At 35.1% G+C, this 26,660-nt stretch overlaps 1 protein-coding gene across 3 annotated transcripts in view; it reads left to right on the top strand.

Annotated features, from left to right (window-relative positions):
• The window catches only part of CAPZA1 (capping actin protein of muscle Z-line subunit alpha 1), an 81,817-nt gene that overhangs the window by 53,279 nt on the left and 1,878 nt on the right, over positions 1 to 26,660 (top strand). Inside the window, exons 3-10 of one of the 3 annotated variants that reach the window (XM_077119895.1) lie at positions 6,271 to 6,322; positions 7,567 to 7,603; positions 9,598 to 9,661; positions 15,538 to 15,744; positions 21,334 to 21,413; positions 22,087 to 22,165; positions 24,878 to 24,949; positions 26,456 to 26,518. In XM_077119895.1, the coding sequence (XP_076976010.1) occupies positions 6,271 to 6,322; positions 7,567 to 7,603; positions 9,598 to 9,661; positions 15,538 to 15,744; positions 21,334 to 21,413; positions 22,087 to 22,165; positions 24,878 to 24,949; positions 26,456 to 26,518 (654 nt within the window). Of the gene's footprint in view, positions 1 to 6,270; positions 6,323 to 7,566; positions 7,604 to 9,597; positions 9,662 to 15,537; positions 15,745 to 21,333; positions 21,414 to 22,086; positions 22,166 to 23,069; positions 23,141 to 24,877; positions 24,950 to 26,455; positions 26,519 to 26,660 lie in introns of all 3 variants that reach the window. The other 2 variants (XM_077119896.1, XM_077119894.1) reach the window with 2 other exon arrangements.

The following is a 26,660-nucleotide window of genomic DNA, read 5'->3' as shown; positions in this document are numbered from 1 at the left end:
AAGCCCAATAAGACTATGTGCAGACCTCTCAGCAGAAACCATGGAGGCGAGAAGACAGTGGGATAATATATTTAAATTATTAAAAGAGAAAAACTGCCAACCGAGAATTCTATATCCAGCAAAACTGTCCTTCAAAAATGAGGGAGAAATTAAAACATTTTCATACAAAAAGTCACGGAGAGAATTTGTGACCAGGAGACCAGCTCTGCAAGAAATACTAAAGGGAACACTAGAGACAGATACGAATACAGAAGAGAGAGGTGTGGAAAAGAGTGTGGAAAGGAAGACTATGAGTAAAGGTAAAAAGAAGGAAAATTAGATGTGACATAAATTCCAGAAGGCAAAATAGTAGAAGAAAGTACTACCCATGCAGTAATAACACTGAATGTTAATGGATTAAGCTCTCCAATCAAAAGACATAGTCTGGCAGAATGGATTAAAAAACAGGACCCATCTATATGTTGTCTCTACTCAAAGGACACGAGGCCAAGGACATAAATGGACATTTACACACCAATGTTTATAGCAGCATTATTAACAATTGCAAGGAGATGGAAACAGCCAAAATGTCCATCAACAGACAGTTGACTAAACAAACTGTGACATTTACATAAGATGTAATATTATGCAGCTGTAAGACAAAATAAAGTTATAAAGTATGTAACAACATGAATGGACCTTAAGGACATTATGCTGAGTGTGATTAGCCAGAAACAAAAGGACAAATACTGTATGGTCTCGCTGATATGAACTGACATTAGTGAATGAACTTGGAATATTTCCTTGGTAACAGAGACCATCAGAAGATAGAAATAGGGGTAGATATTGGGTAATTGGAGCTGAAGGGATACAGATTGCGCAAAAGGACTGAATATAAAACTCAGAAATGGACAGCACAATACTACCTAAGTGTAATGTAATTGTGTTAAAACACTGAATGAAGCTGCATGTGAGAATGATAGAGGGAGGAGGGCTGGGGACATAAATGAAATCAGAAAGATAGATGGTAAAGATCGAGATGGTATAATCTAGGAATGCCTAGAGTGTATAATAATAGTGAAATGTACAAATTTTAAAAATGTTTTTGCATGAGGAAAAACAAAGGAATGTCATTATTGCAGGGTGCTGAAAATAGATGATAAGTAATTCTTTAAAATGTCACATTATGTGTGAGACTAAAGCAAAAAATGTTTATTTGTTACAAAATTTATATTTTGACTAATGCATTTCCTAATATAACTCATGTAGATAGTTTGATTGAATGTCATAAGTACTTGGAATCTCAGGTAGGACATGAGATTTTGTTGGTTTGTCCAGAGTGATGCCCCAATGAATCCCAGAGTGATTCGATCGCTGAGTGGAAAAATATTTGCAAAGCCCCCTTCGGGGAATGGTGAGAACGGGGAGAAATTCAACTTCCCCAAGTTGAATTCTTGATATTCTCACAAGCAGTGTGGACAACCAAAGCTATAGGTTGAGTACCCAGTCTTGGGGTTTGTTCATATGAAACTTAACCCCACAAAGGATAGGTCAAGTCTACTTAAAATTTAGGCCTAAGAGTCACCCCCAAGAGAGCCTCTTTTGTTGCAGAGATGTGGCCTTTCTCTCCAGCCAACATGACAAGCAGCCTCACCACCCTCCCCCTCTCTGCGTGGGACATGACTCCCAGGGGTGTGGACCTTCCTGGCAATGTGGGACAGAGATCCTGGAATGAGCTGAAAACTAACATCAAGGGATTGAGAGAACCTTCTCGACTAAAGGGGGAAGAGTGAAATGAGACTACCTGTCAATGCCTGAGAGATTTCAGAGTTGAGAGGTTATCCTGAAGATTATTCTTATGCATTAAGTAGATATCACCTTGTTCAAGATGTAGCGGAGAGGTTGGATGGAACTGCCTGCAAATGTAGAGCTGTGTTCCAGTAGCCATGTTTCTTGATGATGATTGAACAATGATATAGCTTTCACAGTGAGACTCTGTGAATGTGAAAACCTTGTGTCTGGTGCTCCTTTTAGCTACTGTATCAACAGAAGAGTAGAACACATGGAATAAAAATAAGTAATAGGGGGAACAAATGTTAAAATAAATTTAGTTTGAAATGCTAGTTGTAAATGAAAGCACGGGGTAAGGGGTATGGGTATGTATCTTTCTTTTTCTCTGTTATCATTTTATTTCTTTTTCTGTTGTCTTTATTTTTCTAAATCGATGCAAGTGTTCTAAGAAATAATGAATATGCAACTATGTGATGGTATTTAGAATTGCTGATTGTATATGTAGAATGGAATGATATCTTAATCTTTTGTTTAATTTTTTTAATTAATAAAAAGTTAAAAAAATACTAATTACCATCTGTTTTCGGCACCCTGCAGTATTGACATTCCTTTGTTCTTCCTCATGCAAAAGCATTTTTCAGTTTGTGCATTTAGTCTCTATTATTATACACTCTAGGCATTCCTAGGTTATACCATCTCAGTCTTTATCATCTATATTTACTTCTGATTTCATTTGTACCCCCAGGCATCCTCCCTCTATCATCCTCACATTCAGCTTCATTCAGTGTTCTAACATTATTGTATTACAGTTAGTATTGTGTTATCCATTTCTGAATTTTTACTATCAGTCCTGTTGCACAATCTGTATCCCTTCAGCTCAAGCTACCGAATATCTACCCTATTTCTATCTCCTGATGGTCTCTGTTACCAACTGAAATTCTCCAAGTTCATTCACTAATGTCAGTTCAGATCAGTGAGACTATACAATATTTGTCCTTCTGTTTCTGGCTAATAAATGCCCTTAAGGTCTATCCATGTTTTTACATACTTCATAACTTTATTCTCTCTTACAGCCACATAATATTCCATCGTATGTATATACCACAGCTTGTTTAGCCTCTCGTCTGTTGATGGACATTTTGGCTGTTTCCATCTCTTGGCAGTTGTAAATAATGCTGCTATAAACATTGGTTTGCAAATATCCATTTGTGTTCTTGCCCTCATGTCCTCTGAGTAGATACCTAGCAATGGTATTGCCGGATCATATGACAATTCTGTACTTAGCTTTCGCAGGAATCGCCACATTGCCTTCCACAGCGGTCGTACCATTTGACATTCCCACCAACAGTGGATAAGTGTGCCTGTTTCTCTACAACCTCTCCAAGTACTTGTCGTTTTCTATTTTATTGATAATGGCCATTCTGGTGGGTGTGAGGTGATATCTCATTGCGATTCTGATTTTCATTTCCCTAATAACCAGGGAAGTTGAGCATCTTTTCCTGTGCCCTTTGGCCATTTGTATTTCCTCTTCTGAGAAGTGTCTGTTCATGTCTTTCACCCATTTTGTAATTGGGTTGTCTGTCTTTTTGTTATTGAATTCAACAATCTCTTTATATATTCTGGATACTAGACCTTTATCTGATATATCGTTTCCAAATATTGTCTCCCTTTGTGTAGGCTGTGTTTTTACTTTCTTGACTAAGATCTTTGATGCACAAAAGTGTTTAATTTTGAGAAGTTCCCATTTATTTATTTATTTATTCAGTGCTCATGCTTTGGGTGTAAGTTCTTGGAAATCACCTTCTGTTATAAGATATTTCCCTATATTTCCTTCTAACTGTTTTATGGCCTTAGAGCTAATGTTTAGGTCTTTGATCCATTTTGAGTTAATTTTTGCATGGAGTGTGAGGTATGGATCCTCTTTCATTCTTTTGCATGTAGATATCCTTTTCTCTAGGCACTATTTATTGAAGAGACTGTTCTGTCCGGGGTGAGTTGGCTTGACTGCCTTATCAAAGATCAGTTGTCCGTAGATGAGAGGGTCTATATCTGAACACTCTATTCAGTTCCTTTGATAGGCATATCTGTCTTTATGTCTTAGGAATAATTTTAAGTAATCTTAGCCTATCCTTTCCAGGAATAAGTTTCATGGGGGCAAACCCCAAGATCAAGGTCTGGTCTATTGATTTGGTTGTCCCATTACTTGCAAGAATATCAAAAATTTTCCACATGGGGAAATTGAATATTCACCATTGTACTTATGGTGTTCAGCTAAACTGACCATACAAATTAAATTAGATAATACGCTACTCAAAGTATAAATTTTGCACCAAATAAACATCTTTTCTCTTGGTCTCACACAGAAGTTAAAATTTTAAAATATGAACTATATCATGCGTTACCTTGTATTCTGATGTACCTTAGTCCTATCCAGATAGCTTCCTTCATATCTCTGTTTGAAGGCTGAACCCCTTTTCACCTTTTTAAACATTTCTGCTTACGTGTGTTTTTTTTGATTAATTAATTAATTACTTTTTTTGCATGGGCAGGCACCGGGAATTGAACCCGGATCTCTGGCATGGCAGATGAGAACTGTGCCACTAAGCTACCATGGTCCGCCTTTACACTGTCTTTTCATCCGCAAGGAATTATAGTTATAGCTAATGAAATCAAGGTACAAAGAGGTTAAACTAACTTATTCAAGGCCACATAGGTAAAAAATGTCAGAGCAAGGATTCAAACCCAGATCTGAGTCAAAAGCATGCTCTTAACCCATAAATTAGAATACCTATTTTATGTGAGAAAAGATTTAAGGTAATTTATTATCAATGAACAATAATACATAGTTCTCATAGTTTTGTGTTATTATAAATCACAGTTTAAATTTCTTCACTGCTTTCAAACTCAGGCAGTGCTTAGTGTAAGCCTCTGTGGTCATTGATGCCGTGCTGACCGCATCATCATAAACTGGGAACTTTACTAAATATACAGATTCCGACATTGTCTCCCCTCTAGATTCTCATTCATTAGACTTGGAGTATAGCCGTGCAGTCTGTTTTATCCCAGTTCTCCTAGATGATGCTGAATCACAGCCAGTTTCAGCACCTCTGTAGTACACTTATAGTCTTCCATACTATTGCTACTACTTGCTATCGCAACACAACGTACAGGATGAAAAATGTAGGTGAAACATCTTAAATTTAGCGATTAAATAAATCAGTGAATCTCATTTTAAGTTTTATCAGATTAATTCATCTTAAAGTTCCCCACTATTGGGCAAGCCACCTTGGCTCAGTGGCAGAGTTCTTGTCTGCCATACCTGATACTGAGGTTTGGTTCCCAGTGCCTGCCCATGCAAAAAAAATAAAGTTCACCACTATTAAAAATCAATCTTTGTGCATCTTTGTTTAGTTTAGCAAACATTTATTTTGAATTCTAGTTTTACATTAGAAGGCATATGATACTCATCTGTTCCTAGACCAGAGTCCCACACATAACAGAATAATCAAAATTTTCATTGGGAAAATTAATGATGCAGAGAAAGTGTAACCAGGAGAAATACAAATGTTTTAAGGAGGAAATTGTATAATAGAGTAAAAGTAAATCAGGGCATTCTTTACGGAATTGCATGTAGATTGTGAGAACTATAACAGCAAGAAGAAACAAATATAGGATTTCCTTAATCTTTCTTTCATATTTACCAAACCTAAATTTACAGTTGTGCTTTTAGAAAGTTTTACTTAAACTTGAACTTTCTCCAACTGATAAGCTCAGGCAAATTGTTAATAAAATTAACAACATGTGTAGTTGGAAGTCCTTTGTTTTATTTCTGACATTTGGATGTACTTTTATAGGAGTATCATGAGAATAATTGATACCAAAGGATTAGGTTAGAAATTGGCAAACTGCTTGTGGCGTGTAGGCTAGACTTTATTGGCAAGTTATTTGCCCCTGCCAGGCTCATCTGTCAACAACTCCTGTCAGTGGCCTTTGGCGTATAACTAGCCTTCCAAACTCTTAGAATTAATGTTTGGTAGTTTCTCAGTAATAAGGTCCATATTTTCCAAAAGAAGAGTGATTATATTCTTGATTACACAGCTTTTTTTTAAGATTGTTGACCCCCAACATCAGATTCCCCAAAGAAAAATATGTTTATCAATTTCACTGCCACTGAATTATGCCCAGTTTTCTTGGCCTAATGTTATAGAAAAGCCTGCAGTTCTTTAAGTAGGCTAATTTTAAAGGATTCTTTAGATACAGAATTAAAAACCCTAACTGTAACATTCTATAACCTGTTTTCATTGGCTATGAAATTCTTTGGGAATTTGTTGTTGAATTATTATAGTACAAGTAATTGTATGAAATGAGCATTGTTCATTTACATTTTAAGAGTTTCTGTTTATGTAGTATATGCGGAGACTAATTTTGCAAAGCCTGGTTTAAAAAAAAATTCTAAATTTGCATTTACTAAAACATTTTAATATCATTTTTCCTCCTCAGATGTCCGGCTACTACTTAATAATGACAATCTTCTCAGGGAAGGGGCAGCACAGTAAGTACCATTCTAAATCTGCTTACATCTTTATTCTAATGTGTGATACATTGACACTAAATAATACCCCAAGAACTATGTTTAAAAACCTTAAAAACAAAGTAGTTAGTTTGGGAAATTCTAGATGTTTTTTCCTTTGGAGAAAACATTTTCCCAAAAAATGATATTTACTTCCTCAAAGCTCATTTACTTTCATTTTACCCAAATTTTCCCCACTTCTGTGAGCAGAATTTAATGTTGGCTGTGAAGTTTTGTTTTGTAGTTCTTTTAGTTCGTGTTGAATTATTTTTAATTGTCGGTTATAGAAAGGCTGCTATTAGGAATGTTTTCTAGTTGCCAAAGGATAGTAATTTCATGAAGTATCTTAATCATTGGAATTAGCTCATAGGATAAAAACGTGTTTATTCTACCCAGTCATTGACTTTTTATCACTGTTAGACTAATTAATTAATTTTTCTAAAATATCATTTTTGTTTTACCCTTACCCTTAAAAACTTTATAGAGGTTCATTTCTTATCTTTTTGAAGTCCATGCACTAATTTTCAAGGCCCCTGTATGTGGCTTTAATCCTACAATTGTATTTTTTCCTACTCTTTGACGCAGTTTTATTGCAATTAATGTCTACCCAGCAGGCCCAGAATTCCACTGTGAAGAGGAAGCTGGATTTTGATAATGCCTGGGAAGAGGGTGGATGGGAAGAAGGGATAAGGACATCTTGACTTGATGCAGAGCAACAGATGATTATCATAAGGGCATTTGATATGATATATAATTAATTTAGATTTTAGCTATATTTTAGAGGTGCTATCTAGGAAACAGTCATCATCATCTTCCCTGTCTTTACTTTTTGGAACTCATTTTGGGACAAGAATCTGCAAATCTAGAACTTACACAACATCACTATAATTGTGTTCATGAATAATACCCTAATTATACATAGATTTAGGAATGCTAGGTACATGCTAAAAATACACTCTTGCTGATTTCTCTTAGATGCGTAGAATCTTCCAAAGAAAAAGGCATTCATGATTTGCTAGTTCATCCCTCTCTTCCCTCTCCTCTTCCATCAAAAGAAAAATACCATCTACCTATTCTTAACAGGTGGTTATCCAATCTTAATGCTTCTAGTAATAAGGAGTTAGCTCTCTCATAAGGCAAGATCTTCAGTTTATCTGTCATATTGTTCCTTGTTTTATCCTTGGAAACTACTGAAAATAAATCTGTTCTGTACTTCACTTGTTAAGGTACTGCTGGAGAGGAGGGATATGCCAGAACCCAAGGGTAATTATAACCTAAGCCTGTTGTCCCATTTCCATTCAGGAGTAACTTGAAAAAAAGTTGGTTATGTAGTTTTGATTCTTTAGTTGCATAAATGATAAAGCTTTGTATTTATACATGTTCTGATTCTTATAGACTAGGCTTTTAGAGAACCTTCTTGCTAAAGAATTTTCCTGGATCCAAGTGTTTGATATTTCCATATGGAGAAAGAATCATTCTTTTCAGTTTTTCTGTAGTAAAATGCTTCAATCTCTGAGGCATAGTCTTTATAGTAAGCACCCAGGAAATGTTAAGTTTTGATCATCATCGTCATCATCTTCTTCATTATTGCTTTCAATGTAGAATGAAGGAGGCGGATTGATCCATTTACCTGGATTTTCTGCGTATGCTTCTGACCACCAGAACCATTCACTGATAATTCCCAATCCTTCTAGAATAAGTAGGGTGTTGTAGGCCATATTAAACAATGGGTTTTATTCTGAGAGAAATAGGAAGTTATTAGTGTTCTGGTCATGATGAAACATTATCTTAACAATAGTCACTTCTGCTGCTACGTATCAGGGGCAAAAATTGAAATAAAATGAATACTTAGATACCATTGTAATTTAGGCATAGATAATGATAATTTAAACTAGAGGGGCAACAGTGGAGTCAAGCCTACAAGATTGACTGATGGTTTGGATTCAAAGTGTGAGAGAAAGAAGAATCAAGGATGGTTCCAAGTTTTGGCTCTAGCAGCTGGTAGAATGGAGACACCATTTACTTGAGATGGGAATAAATGTAAATAATTTTGATAGGAGTGTTTGTAATCTTTAGTCTTAAGATGTTTCCTAGAATGAAAGACCTATATACTCTACTCCCTTAAGCTTTAAAAAAAAAAAAAAATTAACCCACTTTCCATTAGCATTTCATTTATATTCATTTCTGAAGAACTAGTGTGTTTGGAAACTCATTTTCCTACAATGGGCATGTGCTCTTTTAAAGAAATGATTCGTTTGAAAAAAAAAAAAACACGCCTTCATGCGGGAGAGCTGGGTTCAATTTCCAGATCATGCAGTCCTGCAAAAAACACCACAACAGTAACTTTTCACCAGGTGGGAAGATCAAAGATCAATCTTAAATAATTGAAGAAGTTGGAATATTTGTTATTTTCAGTTCTCTTGAGAAGCCTAGGAAAGGCTCAATACTCTGCATAAAACTAGTAGTCTAGCAGGTATTTTGGTAGGTTAAAATTGGGCTGGAGAGGTGTTTAACTCTTCCATTGACAAATGAATTCTGTCAAGACTAATACTTTTCAAGAATACAAATGTATCATCTTGTATTGCAACTTATTTTTGTCTTTATCTTTTACCTTATCTTTTACTTCAGCTTAGTTTGTAAGATGAACTAGGGAGCCATTGAGAAGCAGAATTTTCAAATCTGCACTAAATAAATAAACAATACTAGGCATGTACTTTTAAAAATATTAAGCACATGTACTCTGTGCCTTCCTTATTCTTACTTAGCTCAACTTTGAGACTTGACTCACATTTCAGTGCTTACTTCGCCTTCCCTCTATGTCAGATACCTTTCAGTACATTAAATTATATCTGTACCTTGTCTCAGACAGCTGAGGATAAAGAAGACATTTCCAAAATAGTCTATCAGTTAAAGATTCTTTTGACTTACTGAGAACTTCTTCCTAATTAAAACTGCTGTCAATTCACGATAATGCAATTGCTTAAAATTTTGGAATTTTATAAGTGGGAGCTGTTTAGGAACTTAAAGTGGAGAGGAAACAGTAATTTTTGAGCTTGGGATGCTTCTGAGATCTTTGTGGGAAGGAGTCCCTTCAGAAAGCTAGAAGGCGTTATGTCTGGGGAGGGAGGGAAAAGGCACAAGATAATGTTTTCACATTCTTTTTCACTGTTCTGTGCAATACCTTTTGTGTTTATTTATACATAATTCTTTAATCTTCCTCCCCCCCCTTTTTTTTTTTTACTTTTTTAAAAAAACAGTGCCTTTGCCCAATATAACATGGATCAGTTCACACCTGTGAAGATAGAAGGCTATGACGATCAGGTAATAATTGTTCCTGTTAAGCTATACCTGCCAGGTGATAGAAATCCTAGAAACCAAAGTAAATGTCAGAATATCAGAGGCTGAATGAATTCATATCTTAATTTTCATAGTTTTATAAATATTCTACATATTAAAAATTCTTCCCCTGTCTGATAACACTGGAGTTTCTATGGAAAGAAAGGAGAGCTGCCTCTAACAAGAGCAGTGAAAGTAGAAGACATTGATTCTTACTGGTTTCGAGCTGTTAAATTCTTAGCAAGAATAATGAGGCATTTTATTTAATAGAGAAACAGGCATTTCTGTTGAAAACCAAGAATAGACTAAATGTTCCCATTATAACCATAGTTATTAACATCCTATGAGAGGGCTTTGAAAATGAATTAATATATCTATATATGTATTTTTTTTATAGAAGAAGAAATAAAACGAACACAGGAAAAAAAAAGATTATACCTACCATACCACTCACCCCTTGCTTTCATTGATCACTAGCATTTCAAACTACATTTATTTTAGCATTTGTTCCCCCTATTATTTATTTTTCTTCCATATGTTCTACTCCTTTGTTGACAAGGTAGATAAAAGGAGCATCAGACACAAGGTTTTCACAATCACACAGACACATTGTGACAGCTGTATCATTATTCAATCATCCTCAAGAAACATGGCTACTGGAACACAGCACTACATTTTCAGGCAGTTCCCTCCAGCCTCTCCATTACATCTTGAATAACAAGATGATATCTACTTGATGCATAAGAATAACCTCCAGAATAACCTCTCAACTCTGTTTGGAATCTCTCAGTCATTGACACTTTGTCTCATTTCCCTCTTCCCCCTTTTGGTCGAGAAGGTTTTCTCAATCCCTTGATGCTAAGTCTCAGCTCATTCTAGGGTTTTTCTCAATCCCTTGATGCTGAGTCTCCGTTCATTCCAAGATCTCTGTCCCACGTTTCCAGGAAGATCCACACCCCTGGGAGTCTTGTCCCACGTAGAGAGGGGTAGGGTGGTGAGTTTGCTTGTTGTGTTGGCTGGAGAGAGAGGCCACATCTGAGTAACAAAAGAGGTTCTCTTGGGGGTGACTCTTAGGCCTAAATTTTAAGTAACTTGACCTATCCTTTGTGGGGTTAAGTTTCATATGAACAAACCCCAAGACTGGGGGCTCAGCCTATAGCATTGGTTGTCCACACTGCTTGTGAGAATATCAAGAATTCGACTTGGGGAAGTTGAATTTCTCCCTGTTCTCACCACTCCCCGAATGGGCTCTTTGCAGATGCTTTTCCATCACTGATCGAATCACTCTGGGACTCATCAGGGCATCACTCTGGACAAACCAGCAAAATCTCATGTCCTACCTGAGATTCCAAGTACTTATGGCGTTCAGTCAAACTATCTACATAAGTTATATTAGGAAATGCATTAGTCAAAATGTAAATTTTGTAACAAATAAAGATTTTTTGCTTTAGTCTCACACAGAAGGTGATTTTTAAAAATATTAATTAACATCTATCAATTAACATATATTTTATAGGCAAATGCTAGTATATACCAAATGCCTTGTAAAACTCTGGATTCTTTTCCACCGATGAGTTCAGAGTTTGTCCTAGGGAAATAATTGTGAATGTGTGCAAAAAGATTATTCAAAGCAAGGTTTATAGTAATGAAAAATTGGGAAAAATCTGACTGTCCAACATTAAATTAAATATCTGTAGACCAAAATATACTGCAGCCATTAAAAAAAGATATAGATGTATGTTTTTTGATCTTATAAACTATTCTTGATATATTAAGCTAAAACATATTATAAAGCAAATACATAGTTATGCCGATTATATTTTTAAAGTAGGTATTTAGATGAACAGATACACACTATTATAATCAATGCATCTTAAATTCTATGAGATGCAGCATTACTTTTTGTACCACTAAGAAAGAAAAAACACTACGAATTAAATTATGACACAGTCCTGAGTAAGATGCCATTAAGTATAAGATAGATTCTGATTTCTTAGATGTTAAATCATGAGGGGAAAGTGTGCATATTTAGAATCAAAGAAAGATGGTATATAGATGTGCAGAAAAAAAAGAAGTAGGAAAATATACACCAACGTGTTTACTTTATGTATTGGGATTACAGGATCACTGAATTTAGTGTTTTTCATTTGTTTTGGTTCATATTATCTAATTTTTTCATGTAAATAGATTGATTACAAACGTAAAAGGCAAAAAGTACTGAAAAATAAATGTTAAATATTGGTTGCAGTTGATATTATATAAGCAATACAAAGAAATTATCAAAATAATAAGGTGTATGTCCAGGCCCATGACATAAGAAGTGGCCAATTTTGTCAACATCCTCATATTCCAGTAATACCCAACTTAAAAATGAAGTCATAGGAGAACACATTTTTTCACAATAATAGTAATAACCAAAAACATTACCTGAACAATAATATCAGGAAAGATGTATGAATTATTACAGTAGATGCCTTCACTGCACATAACAATGAAAAAACAACATTGGGTTAACTAAATAAAGATTTTATTATTCCCACATTAGAGGTCCATAAGGTTAGTATAAGGGCTGTTGTGGGAGCTCCGTGATGTCACCAAAGACCACGTTGCTTCTAATTCTCTATCCTCCCAATTTCAAGGTATGGTTTTCATTATAATGCCCTCAAGGTGGCTGATCCTTTTCTGAGCGCTGAGTTCATGTTCCAAAAAGCAAGGTGCAAGAGGTGCTGCCACCCAGTCCAGAAGCAGCTTCCACTGATAACTTATTACCAAACTTATATCACTTCATCTTCCTTAGCTGAGAAGTGTAATTTTTTAGCTCAACACATTGTCTTCCTGAAAAACTTTGAGGTTCTGAAAAAAGAGAGCAGATATTTAATAGGAAATTAGCAGAGTCCACCACACAGTTCATACGCATTTGCATGCGCACATATATTTTAATCAGAGACAGAGAAATAAATGAAAAATTAAATAAATTTAAGTGCCACATCTCTTAATACAAAATATAAACGATATAAGAAAGTTTGTCTTTCTAATAGATTTCATACAATTCCTATGAAAGTTGTAACACACTATCAAGGGTTATTCTGATCAAGAATAACAACGAAAGAAGACTAATGCTAGCAAACAAAAACATATAAAGCAACAATCCAAGAGTCCTTAAAAAGGGCTCATAGAATAAAATTTTAGTATCTTATAAACTAAGTATCAGGAAACAGTAGGGAAAAGAAAATGATTGATGAGACACAGGAAAGAGCTCATTTCAATTCCCAGTGCAAACTATACACCTAGATTAATTCCATGTAGATTTTTAAATTTTTTACTAATATAAATTTTTAAATATAAAAAATTTAGTAGGAAGTGGAGAGTATCATAACTGGAGTAATGATGTAGCATTAGATGAACACTAGAAGAGATTATAAAAGCAGGTGAGTTCTGCCTAATAAAAAGCTTAAAAATAAGCTTTTAAAAAGAAAATGTATATCAAGCATAATACAGAGAGAGTTCAAACAGAGTGGAGAGGCTACTCTGTATGTTGCTCTTAACACAGGCTTTGGTTAGACATTGCTACCTATCATAACCTGTGAAACCCCAACCAGGACCAGTCCAGCCAATCCTGAAGAACACCTAGGACAATATATAAGATTCCACAAAGGTTCCATGCACTGGAGCAACTTTCCAGAAACCTGCAACCTCCAGGTGGGTCCCTGGACCAGATAAGTCCTGACACCTAGTGGGCCCAGCCTCTCCAGAACATCAGATTGTTCCATCTCCCTAACCCCATATTAGTGACAGGCCCTTCCAACATGAAAAAGTTAGAATGGCCATAGCCCAAACACCCCTAAAGAGAGGGATGGAAAGATCAAAGGTGATGGTGAAGTTATACAGAGAAGATAGGATTAACAAATGAATATGAATGCTAAACATTAAATTGATCTGTTTTAGTCTCCAGTATATTAGAGCAACTAGAAGTAAAAACCTAAAATTGTGGAATTGTAACCTATGTCAGATTCTGAAATCTGTTCTATAGCTAATTTTTGTGCTGTACTTTGAAATTTGTTGCTTTTTTGTATTTGTTATTTTTCACACACAAAAAAAAGAAAGAATAGAAGTCGATTGTGATGATAAAAAAAAGTTTGAACTTCTAGCCTTCTATATTCTGGAGCAGCTAGAAGGAAAAATGTGAGAGGATCGTATGGTAGCCCATGACAAACTCTGGGATCTGCCCTGTAACTACTTGTTGAAGTGTGCTTTGAAAACTCTTGCTTTTTTATTTCTTCGTTTTGTATATATGGTATACTATACAATAAAAAGTATTTTTAAAAAAGCGTAATACATAAAAGGTCATAACTAAAGAGATTATTCAAATTCCTAAGGATGATGCCAAGAGCTCTATGAAAATCAGCAGTGTCCATGAACCAATTGCACCCACTGAGTACAGAGCAAACATGGAAAATGTAAAGTTATTAAATCACCTAGTAATTAAGGAAGTAGAGATTAAAATTTTATTGTGCACATGTTTTGTTTTTTTACTTATAAAAATTATAAAATGATAATGAGAAAGTTTCTGCGGGTAAGATTAGGAAAATGGGTATGTGCATTGTTTCTGCTATCAGTTTAAATGATGAATTTACGAGGACATTTGTTGTAATGTTCATAATAAAAAAATGAAACAACCTAGGCATACATTAATATATTAATGATTGAATATATTTTTGAACATCCATGCAATGGAATATTACAAAGCTATAGTAAAGAACAAGAAAGTTCTCCAAGTACTAATATGGAAAGATGAAGATATATTAAGTTAAAAAAAAAAAAAAAACACAAGGGTGCAAGGGTAGTTCAGTGATAGAATTCTCGCCTGCCATGTGGGAGACCCAGGTTCATGCACTTCCCCAAAAAAACAAACAAACCACAACAAAAAAAATTCAATAAATGGTGCTGCGATAAAGGAATACTCACATGACTCACATGGAAAAAGAATGAAATGTGACCCTTGCCATACAGCATACAGAAAAAGAAGACACACGCACACAACACAGAAAAAGCAACAACAAAATGCAGTTTGGTATCCTAGTTTTCATAAAAATAGGAAACTAGAATACATATTCATACTTGCTTGTATTAGAGAATACTTAAAATTAGAGGTTGTCAACCTCTTTCTGTAAAGGGCCAGGTAATAAATATTTTTGGATTTATAGGGATATAGGGTCTCGGTTGCAACTACTGTTTTGTCATGGTAGCACAAAAGCAGGCAGAGACAATTCAAAAGTAACAAAATGGGGCTGTGCTCAATAAAACTTAATTTACTAAAACTTGTGGCACCCACATACAGAGCTTATCCACCCTGTTCTAAATTAGTAAACTAGATTACCTTGTGGAAGAGGGGAGGTTTGTTAGGAATTTGGTAGACGAGAGATAAGGGTGAGAAAAAGACTTTTCAATTTAAATATAAATTTTGAAACATGAGAATGAACTATGAGAATATATTACCTGTTTAAAGGCTAAGAATAATGGCTCTGGAATAGTTTAAGGAAACTGGAAAAAAGTAGAATACAAAAATGTACCTGTAGATTATTGTTACACCTATATATGAACTATATACATAGGTAGTCTACTAGAAGGAAACAAAGAAATGAGAAATTTTTGGAAAAATTTTGCAGTTTACAGCCAATTTAACCATAAATGTATTTTCCATAAGAATAAAAATGGGTCTTGGTTGATAAATCACTATGAAAGAGAAATCTGAGTAAATGAAAATTTGACTATTTACCTCAGAATTTTCTTATAAAATGTGATTAGAATAACTTAAGTTTGTTTTTTTTGCAATTACTCATATTTGTAATTATTTTTGGAAGGTCTTAATTACAGAACATGGTGACCTGGGTAATAGCAGATTTTTAGATCCAAGAAGCAAAATTTCCTTTAAGTTTGATCACTTACGGAAAGAAGCAAGTGACCCCCAACCAGAGGAACTGGATGGAGGTCTGAAGTCTTGGAGAGAATCCTGCGACAGTGCGTTAAAGGCCTATGTGAAAGACCATTATTCCAACGGCTTCTGTACTGTTAAGTATCTGCCTGTTTCATATCGGAGTGCTTTATTTCTCACATTTCCTTTAACCTTTGGGAGCTTTCATCTGCATTTTATTCCCAAAATCATTTTTGAAACGGGTATATGGAACATTCTTTTTAAAAATCCTAATACATAAAATTCTTAAATCTCAGTATATTCTACTTCACGTTTGTCCTATAAGCTCATCAGCAAAGTTTTCAATAGACTTTAGCTTAGACATGGAGAAAACTGGTAAATTAAGATTATTGAGAGAACTACTGGCCATGACTTTCTAGTATAGACATTTTTACACAAAGCTACTTCAACATAGTTTAGGTGTTTTCTTTGGATAGTCAAAACTATTTTGAACTAAACAATTTTTTTTAATCCATAGTAATTTGATTTTCTTTTACCACCTCTAGGCTCTAAATACGGTAAATTTGGCTTAATCATGATTTATTTTGTAAAACTGTGGCATGTTATTAAGAAAAGTGTTGATTAGAATATTTTAAATATATAATGACAGTGTGACAGTATGAAATAGTGGTTAAGAGCACTGCAACTGGTTTGAATCCTAGCCTTACCACTTTTAATTACTTTGTGATTTTGGGAAAATTACTTAGTATCTCCGTGCCGCAATTTCCTCATCAGTCAAAGGAAATAATAGTTCTTGCCTCATAAGGTTGTTCTGAGGATTAGATGGGTTAATAATGCGGGTAAAGTGTGTGAAACAGTGCCTGGCATGTAGTAGCTCTGCATAAATGTTAGTTACTTTTTTTTTTCTTTTTTTCACTTGAGAAAAATCTTCACACACATACTTTCTGTACATGGTGCACAATCACTGTCTCACAGTATCATCATGTAGTTGTATATTCATTACCATGATCGTTTTTTAGAACATTTGCTTCACTCCAGAAAAAGAAATAAAAAGAAAACCTCATGCATACCATAAACCTACCCCTCCCTCTCCCTCTCATTTACCACTAATGTTTCCATCTACCCACTTTATTTTACCCTTCATTCCCCTGTTATTTATTTATTTATTTATGTCCACATTTTTTACTCATCTGTCCATATACCCTGGGTATAAGGAGCATCAAACAGCAGATTCTCAAAATCGCACAGTCACAATGAAACGTTACATCTTTATACAGTTGTCTTCAAGAGTCTAGGCTGCTGGAACACAGCGTAACAGTTTCAGGTAGTTTCCTCTATCCACTCCAATACACCATAAACTAAAAAGGGATATCTATATAATGCGGAAGAATAACCTCCAGGATAACCTTGGCTCTGTTTGAAATCTCTTAGTCACTGAAATTTTATTTTCTCTCTTTATCTCTTTCCCCTTCTGGTCAAGAAGGCTTTCTCAGTCTCTTAATACTGGGTCCTGTCTTATCCCAGCCTTTGTGTGCTGTGTCACCAGGGAGATTTACACCCATGGGAGTCATGTCCCACATAAGAGGGAGGGCAGTGAGTTCACATGCTGAGTTGGCTTAGAAAGAGAGCCCACATCTGAGCGACAAAAGAGGTTCCCTGGGGGTGATTCTTAGGCCTAATTTTAAATAGGCTTAGCCTATCCTTTGCAGGAATAAGTTTCATAGGGGTGAACCCCAAGATCAAAAGCTCAGCCTATTGATTTGGTTATCCCCACAGCTTTTGGTAATATCAGATATTCTCCAAATGGGGGAGATAAACATCTCCCCCCTTCTTCCCCATTTTCCCAAGGGGAAATTCACTTTATTCATTCCCCAAATCACTCTGAGATTTATCGTTGCATAGCACTAACTTGAACAAACCAACAAAAGCTCACTTCCTATTCAAGACAATGTACTTAATGGTGTCCAACTAAACTGACCATAAAAGTTAAATTAGGAAATGCACAACCCAAAATATAAATTTTGAAACAAATAAACATCTCAACCTTTAGTCTCACCTGGAAGTTGAGGTTTTAAAATATGGGCCATATCTTCCTTTACCTAGTCTTCTAGTATAATTTAGTCCTATCTATATCAGCTTCATTCATATCTCTAGTTGAAGTCTGATCCCTTTTTCAGTGTTTTAAACAGTTCCTGCTTGGGATACTGCTTACTTTCATAGCTTTAGAGCTCTAACTCTGTCTCAGGTGTCAATTAGTACCCAAATTTTCTGGGAAAGACCATGTTATATACAAATATCTCAGTATCTTAGAATTTAGAACTAACAGTTACACTCCTGAATATATGTGACTGCTGCTCTAAGAGCTTACAGTCTGGGACCCTTTGCAATAAGCCCCAACCTGATAAACCATGCTGTTGACTTTAGTTCACCAAATTTTATATTATAGTTAGTTCATATGATTAAGGCATGATAATATTTATCTTTTTTTTTTCCCTGACATTTCTACATACAGCTCGTAAGATTTATTCACCTAGTTGCATGCCTCACAACTTCATTCCTTGTTGTGGCCGCTTGATATTCCATTGTATGTATATGCCATAGTACCCCTTTCCATCCTCAAATTGTTGTATTGTTAGGCCACCTCCTTTCTTTGTGGATCAGAAACATTGCTGCCATAAACACCAGTGTGCAAATGTCCATTCTTGTCTCCACACTCAGTTCCTCCAAGTATATACTGAGCAATGGGATTTCAGGATCGTTTGGCAACGCCACCCTAACCTCCTGTGGAACCAGGAGCTATCCTTCCTGTCCTTCCAGGGGCTAGACTTCTCATTTCCCTACTGACTGTGAATAGGTACATCTCTCCCCCCCGCATTTTCTCCAGCACTTGTTTCTCTGTTTGTTATTAAATAGTTTTATTCATACATCATACAGTCCAGCCTAATCATATAGACATGCCTTCGCCATCATACTTTAAGACTGAAGACATTTCCTTTTCTTCTATATGGAATCCATAGCCTTTTCCCAGTCCCCCTGCCTGTTGACATTTAGTTTTGGCATAATGCCTTTGTTACAGTCAGTGGAAGCATATTACAGTGTTACTATTGACTAGACCCTAGCTAACATTGATTGTACTTTTTCTTATATATGGTCTATTTTCAACACCCTGCAACACTAACATTCTTTTGTTTTCCCTCATGCAAAAACATTTTTATTTGTGTATTTAATCACCATCATGGTACACTCCAGGCATTCCTAAATTATACCATGTCAGTCTTTATCCTCTATCTCTCCTTCTGGTCTCATATGTGTCCCCAGCTCTTCTCCCTCCGTCATAGTCACATTCAGATTCATTCAGTGTACTTATATTATTGTGCTGCAATAGGTAGTTTTGTGCTGTCCATTTCTGAATTTTTACAATCAGTCCTGTTGCACAAGATATTATTATTAATATTGTATGTTCATGTTTTTTTTTAAGTAATGGAGAAAACCCATTATGGTAGATAAGTACAGAATTCCTTTCTGAAACCCAGTATTGTAAAGGGAGAAACAGATGCCCCGTTTAGATATTAACTACTGAATCCTAAATATTCTTTAATCTTACCATTTGTAATGTGTACGATGTTTGTCACTCCTTGGACTTTCTGCCATTCCTAATTTGGAGAGCTCCAACACAGAATAACCTTCCTACTGTCTTCACTTCTTGCAGCTGTGAAATAACCTAAAGAAAATCATAGAATTGTTCTAACAATTTATACTGTATATAAATGTCTTCTTATATAGAAGACATAGTGTATGTGTATATATATATATAGAGAGAGAATAGAATGGCCCCTATTCTCAGCTATCCTGCTTAGTAATTATTATATATTATAGTCATGGAATTATTATATATTATATAATAGTAATTATTAACATATAATTATGTTACATATTATATATATGTTAGAACAATTCCATGATTTTCTTTAGATTATTTTGCAATATAATAGTAATTATTAATTTCATCTTATTCCCTATCACATTTTCTACACAGTATATTCAAAACCTTTGTCATTTTCCTCATACAAACATCTAATCCCCCATGTTTTATTAGAATTAGGACAAGCATGAAATCTTAATTTTCTTCTCTCCTCACTAAAAAATTTTTACTTTCTTAAACTTGAATCTGAAGGAACAAGGGTCCTTATTCTTGATTGCATACTATCTTACCTACTTCAAGATTTCTTGTGGTTTTAATTATTCTCTGATATATACCTAGAAATATTCATATTTATATCCTTAAAAGGGGAAAAAATTCCCTTAGTCAAAGTTACTTCTCTTTTTTCTCCTTTTTCTACCTTCTCTTCCTCTGTCTGCTCTACTTCTTTCTTTTCCTCATCTTTCTGCTTCACTACATAACCAGTGAATATTCTATCCCTATTTCCATTTCCTCAGTTACCTATTCACTTCATAACCCTTTCATTTTCACTTCAGTCTCCATTCTGTAGAAACTGCTCTTGGAATTGTTCACAGTTCCTGAATTGCCTGATCCAGTGCCCATTTCTTGGTTCTTGACTTCTGTATGACATTTCACACTTAGGCCATCCAGCTACTTCTAGAAATTAACTTTTGTTCTGACTGCTGTCAGTGCTTTCTGGTTATTCTTACTCTGTCTCATTTTTTTCCTTCCTGCTACCTTTGTAAAAGTTAGGCATCCTCCAATTCTGCTTTCTCCTCTCTTGAAAGCTCCTACTCTATTTAATGTAAGGAAAGTAACAGAATTTGATGTCAGAAGAGCAAGAGGTTTAGGTTCTACCATCACCACTTCCTGAGTGATGTTGGATAACTCAATTAACTTCTGTAAGTTTCAGCTTTATCATCTGTAGATAATATGTTTTTTCAGATTTGTTAGAGAAAAGGAAAATACACATGAAAACACATTCTGTGAACTGGTAAAGCACCGTTTGCTTTCTTCTTCAGTGATCACATTTCCTTTCACCTCTCCCACACTAAGGAACTTTTAGCGTTTCTGACTGTTTCCCAGTTTGATAAGGGCACCATCATTTCTAGTCATTGAAGCATGCAATCACTTGGCTCCTTCCTATTTTTCAGTGTTTGATTGCACTTCTTCATTCTGTATGTGACCACTCCTTTCTGTTCCCATTGATACTACCCTCATTCATTGCATAGACTTCATTCAACAGCTTCCTACCCACCCTCCAGTTTTTATTCCATTTTACCTACATACCAGTATTGATTATATCCTCAAAATAAGTTTTAGTCTTGCTGTTTTGCTGTCCCTCTATTGCCTGTAGGATAGAGTCCAAACTTCTTACCTTACATCTGTCTGATCTAAATCTACCATCCTGTTTTTCCGCTGCTGGTCCATTTCGTACACATCCTTTAACCTGACAGAACCAATTGTAGTTCACTGAACAAGACCGTTCTGCTTTAACCATTCATATTTATTCCAAGTCTCTGCTTATCAGAATCTCATCTGTTGTGTAAGGCTGAGCCTAAGTAGCACCTCTCTTGTAACCTAAACTAGAGCAATATTTCCTTCTGTATGCATGGTTTCATTGTATCACCATATCCTCTAGAACTTAGTGTGTTCAGGTCCTAGTTCATTCTGTCTGATTCTTTGTCTTCCCAAAGCAATTGTAGTTTCACAGTTGTTTTGTGTTTGTAGTTATTTATATTAAATGTGTTTTCATAGTTTAACTTTTATTTTTTTTAACAATAGGTTTACGCTAAAATTATAGATGGGCATCAGACTGTTATTGCATGTATTGAAAGCCACCAGTTTCAGCCTAAAAACTTCTGGTAAGAAAGTAGTTCTCTTCTATTTGTATCTATTTTATGTTGTAAAGAAACAAAGCAGTTGAGATTGGCTTTTAGTGTAACTAGCTTGGGGTAAGTTATTTGATTTATAGATTTCAGTTCTCCATCTAAAATGAGGAATTCAAACATGATCATTTAAATTCCTTACAATTCTAAGACTGTATAATCCCTCCTTTTTTTTTTTAAAGTAGTCTTAATTTGAATGAAAATAAGCAGTTAATAAAGAGTCCAGTTGGATATCTGAGTTTAGGTTAATAATATTTGAGTCAATTTTATACCTCAGTTTTACGGAGTTCTACTCAGACTTTAGGTTAATAATACTTGAATCATATTTTTACCAAGACTTAGGTTTATAGTATTTGATTTCAATTTTATAACTCAGTGGCCCATCCATCTGTTCATAGAAGACCTTTTATGAATAGAATAGGAATGGTTTCCTCTTCAAAATAAAAAAAAGGAAAAATGAAAGCCACAGTTACTTAGAGGAGGCTTAAGGTTAGGCCAACTTAGATCCAAACTTGTGTTTGAGTAGAGCCTTTGAGTTAAACTGGGAATCAAACTTTTTTCTTTTTTCCCCCCTTTCCCCACTCCTCTGTCTCAGTGGCTCTTTCTTGTGCTTGCTGCTAATTCTGTAGTGTTGTATGTGTTTTAATAGGAATGGTCGTTGGAGGTCAGAGTGGAAGTTCACCATCACACCACCTACAGCCCAGGTGGTTGGAGTGCTTAAGATTCAGGTGAGACCGGGCTAAAACTTCATATCTTTAAAACAAGCGTGCTAATTGGCATTTGTTCTAGTATTGGAAATAAGGATAAACTCTATGTAGATACAAAGGGCAATTGATGGCAGTGACTAGAAACAATAGTCCCCTTCCTGGGAAGGCACTTAAGCAGAGAGAGTTACTCTGGGTTGGTAAAGGATAGTCACATGGAGTATTCTGCTTGCTTATTATTTTTTTACTTCTCTAGTCTAGCTCTTCTAACTAACCTTAGTTTCAACCAAAGTGAAAAGAAGATAGCATAAGATCTGTCCAGGAATTATCAAATAGCAGTGTTTGGGAGGAAGGAAATAAATAATAATTAAGAGGTTACTATATAGCAGCTAATGTAACTTAGTATAGTCTTTTCTATTATATTATCTCATTTAAATGTATATAGATGTGTGTTTTTATTTATATATATTTTGCTCTGAAGATTATATGAATGGTTTTACCCACAGTAATTATGGAAGATTTTAAAATCAAGTAAATAAAACAGAAATTAGAGACCATGGCCAAGTACCATCACTTTGTGCAACATACTGAGTAGATTTCTAATGCTTATTTCAGAAAAGATAGGCAGCTGGATAAAGTATTCATAACACATTTAATGCCTATCTTGATTGGAGTCTTCTATTATTCTAGTAGAAGTTTAGCTTTAAAAAGTCAGAATGATGTTATTCTTAAGCTTGTCTAGGACTAAAGTCAGAATAGACACTGACTGGTTGTTGAGATGACCAGTACCTAATTGTACCTACCTTATATTGTGTTATCTTGCTTTAAAATAACAATGAGGAAGAATTGTCTTTTTTAATGGTGTAATTTAATCAAAGGATATATAGTAGCTGATCTCTGCATCCACTGTTTCCATATATATGTATAGCTTCCTTCTACAAGCAGTTCAGACTCTTCCCCGGGACTTTTCCTGGCTATGGGAGCATGCCCAAGTCTTAGGTGAGCAGGCTGAAAGTATTGAGTTCACAGTTCTGGGAGCAGCCTTCAGTGACATCTGAAGCATATTCTACTCTGTCTCCCAGAGATCTCCAGTGCCTATTACTATAACCTGCTCATAGATACAACTGTAACACTTCCTTTCCTTCTTTCTCACTTCCTCAGTTTCCTACTACTGCTTCCTGTGATTATTACTTTCCCTCAAATCTTCACCTCAGGGTCTGCTTCTAGGGAGCCCAACCTAAGGCAGCATATTGTGCAATCTCTGTTAACCCTATCTAATCATATCAATGAGTTGCCTAAGGCCCAGACTCTCATTTACATCTCTTAAAGCACAGATGTCTGATCCCGTTTTGGGGGAATATTTACTTCACTTATATATATATTTTTGAAAGTCAGAGTGAGAATTACTTGGAAAAGTCATTAAGATCTTTAGCTTTTCAGGCTACCCATTAGGCAAAAATGAGGATTTATATTGATGAAAGTCACAAATTTTTATTGTATCATTAATGTATTACATAATGGAGTTGATTTTTTTTTTTTTAGAATTTTCGTTTGAGTTCATAAACAGTGAGACTTATTGGCCTTACCTTGGTTTCCTATTCATGTCCAAGTTCTTAGGAAACAACAGAAATTCAGACCACTGCATAGTCTTTATTCTTGGACAAAAAGAATGTGCCTCACATATCTCTTTCCTTCAGATGGGTTCTAAGAAATATACAAGTCTTATTTCTTCTCTGATCAGTTCTCCATTCTTTAATATCCTCCATCCTATTTGTATTCATTCCCCCTTTCAATGTTTTTTCAGCCTCTGGATATCATTGTTCGTACCTAAAAATGAACAGATCAACAGAAGTTAGTGTTTGAGTGTGGCATATCCTATATATATATTTGTCAGGGGTGAGGGTGGGGGCAGTACATGGTCAGAGAATCGAACCTGGGTCTCCCACCAGCATTCTACCACTGACCCACCGATGTACCCTTGACATACCCTGTATTTTTAATATCCTAGTCTTTGTTGTGATTTTAGTCTCTATATTTCGTTGATTAGCCCAGTCTTCTTCTACAGAAATCTTTACTGTTCTGATTTTTGCTTGTAAATATTATAGGCACTTACCAGTTTTCTGCTTCTCCTGTGTAAAATTGGCTTTTCCTCTTTAATCTAAACCAGAAGGTGAAATTTAAGCATTTGGAGAGAATATGCAAAGTCTGGCTTTTCTTACCCAACTTGTAGTGTAATTTACCAATGAGATATTTGTGCTTCAATCCTGTCTTTACCCCCCAATTAAGCTTTCCTGTACCTGATCATATCTACTTGCCAATATTGATTATAATATGTATGGAGAGAGATGTCAGGTATTAGATATTATAATCCATTATTTTCACAAAGAAAAATTGACATTTAAATATTTGATTTTAATATTGTTGAGGGTGGGATCTTATTTCTCTTTGCATTCACTGTTCCTAGCACACAGTACCTGGGATGTAATAAACAATTAATATTTGTTGAACAATAATCAACTGCAATAATCAGTTTTCCCTGCTAAGGAGAGAGAATTCTCAAATTTTTAAGCGTTTTGTGAATTTTAATTACCATGTGAATTACCATTGGTCATATTAACTAATAAACTGTTCAGAGTTGATAAAGATTGGGGGTGACTTAAGACATGCATATGTGCCCTAAGCAATAGGTTTCCTTGTGAACTACACATAAATTTGCTTAAACATTCTCTTACACAGGTTCACTATTATGAAGATGGCAATGTTCAGTTGGTTAGTCATAAAGATGTACAGGATTCAATATCGGTTTCGGTGAGTGTAGAATATTTTAAAGTCTTTCTTGCTTGTATATATTGCTTTTTCTAAAAAAAATTTATTTTTGAGCTTGAGTAGATTGTGCCTATAGAAATTCAGTTTGCTTTCAAGGCTTTTATTTTGGCACTTTCTACTAGTGATTGCTACTTATCAGGATAAGAGTATATAATCAGCCAGCTATATAATTTCATAGATTTTGACTCAGAATAGTGATGATGACTTTAGGGAATACAAAATTCCTTCATCCTCTTTTTTTCCATTGTGCAATTTGCTTAAAGACCCTAATACCGTCAATCACTAAATACCAAGAGAAGGGAAAGTTTGCCAAACTGGGTCCGCTAGTGCTGGATTCATATGTTAAAATTGAGAAACCAAACATTTTTAGAAACAGTCAATCCAAAAATATTGGCTTTATATATTGAAAGAAGGGTCATAATTTGTTCCTGCATTCTTTTTTGCATAGTCTTAGTACTTCTTTATACTCTTTATTGAGGACCCCAAAGAACTTTTATGTACATTATATCAGTGTTTACCTTGTTAGAAACTTTAAATGTCTGTTTATTTGTTTAAAAAAGCAATAACCTGTCACTTCTTTTAACATAACTATTTTATGAAAAATAAATATATTTTCCAAAACAAAGGGAAAAAAAGGAGTGAGAATGGCATTGATTTACATTTTCACACATCTCTTTAATGTCTGATTTAATAAAAGATGGCTGTATTCTCATATCTGTTTCATACATTCCATCAGTCCTTAGAGTGAAGAAGTCATCGCACGTCATGTAGTTTCTGGGAAACTACACATACATGCATAAGAGAGTGAAAGCAAGTAATGTCTTAATATTACTGTGAAAATAGAAAATTTTTACCTTGCAAGGCCCCTTTGAAAGAGTCTTTGGGATCCTTGACGTTTTGAACCATACTTTGAGAACAGCTGCCCTAGGCATTAAACCTTACCCTCTGCCTTCAAGTTTTTTGTATTTAATGGTGAAAAGAACAGAGAGATTCTTTCATTTTGTACTTAAATCATGTAAAGCAAAACGTGATTGGCGGGTTTAGCATATGAGTGGCAAACATTGGAGTACAGTAGGTTGGACATAGGACTGCTATGTCTGAAGGCATCATTCCTATCATCTTCAAACAGAGTTTTCAAAGCATATTATGGTGTCTTTTGGACATACTCTGGTAGAGTGAAGGAGCATGTGTTCTTTGGTAAAGACCTAGATTTGAATCTCATCCTTATCACCCAGCAGCTGTATAATTTTGGTCAAGTCACTTAAGGAGATTCTCTTCTCTCATCTGCAAAATGGAAGTGATGATAAAATACCTACACCTCAGGGGTTGTTGTTGAGAATCAAAGGAGGTAATATGCTTGGAAACACTTTTTAAACTATAAACTGTTATACAAATATTAGTTGAGATGGACTGACTTCAGTATCTTTGTTCACTTTACACATTTAAAAAATATATATTCATATTTTCCACTCCTCCCCTCTCCATTAGAATGAAGTCCAAACTGCCAAGGAGTTTATTAAAATCATAGAGCATGCAGAAAATGAGTATCAGGTAAGAATATGCAGAACTAATTTTTCTAGAGCTAGTGCCTTATTTTGCTTTTAACAGCTTTTGTTAGTCTGCTGTATCTTCTGATATAAATACACATTTTGTTCAGTGTTACTAAGTGCGGAGAGTTGATAGATCTTGAAGT

Source organism: Tamandua tetradactyla, chromosome 11, assembly GCF_023851605.1.
Source record: "Tamandua tetradactyla isolate mTamTet1 chromosome 11, mTamTet1.pri, whole genome shotgun sequence".
Lineage (NCBI taxonomy): Eukaryota > Metazoa > Chordata > Mammalia > Pilosa > Myrmecophagidae > Tamandua > Tamandua tetradactyla.
Note: the sequence above shows the minus strand (reverse complement) of the source record. Positions and strands in the feature narration are given on the sequence as shown.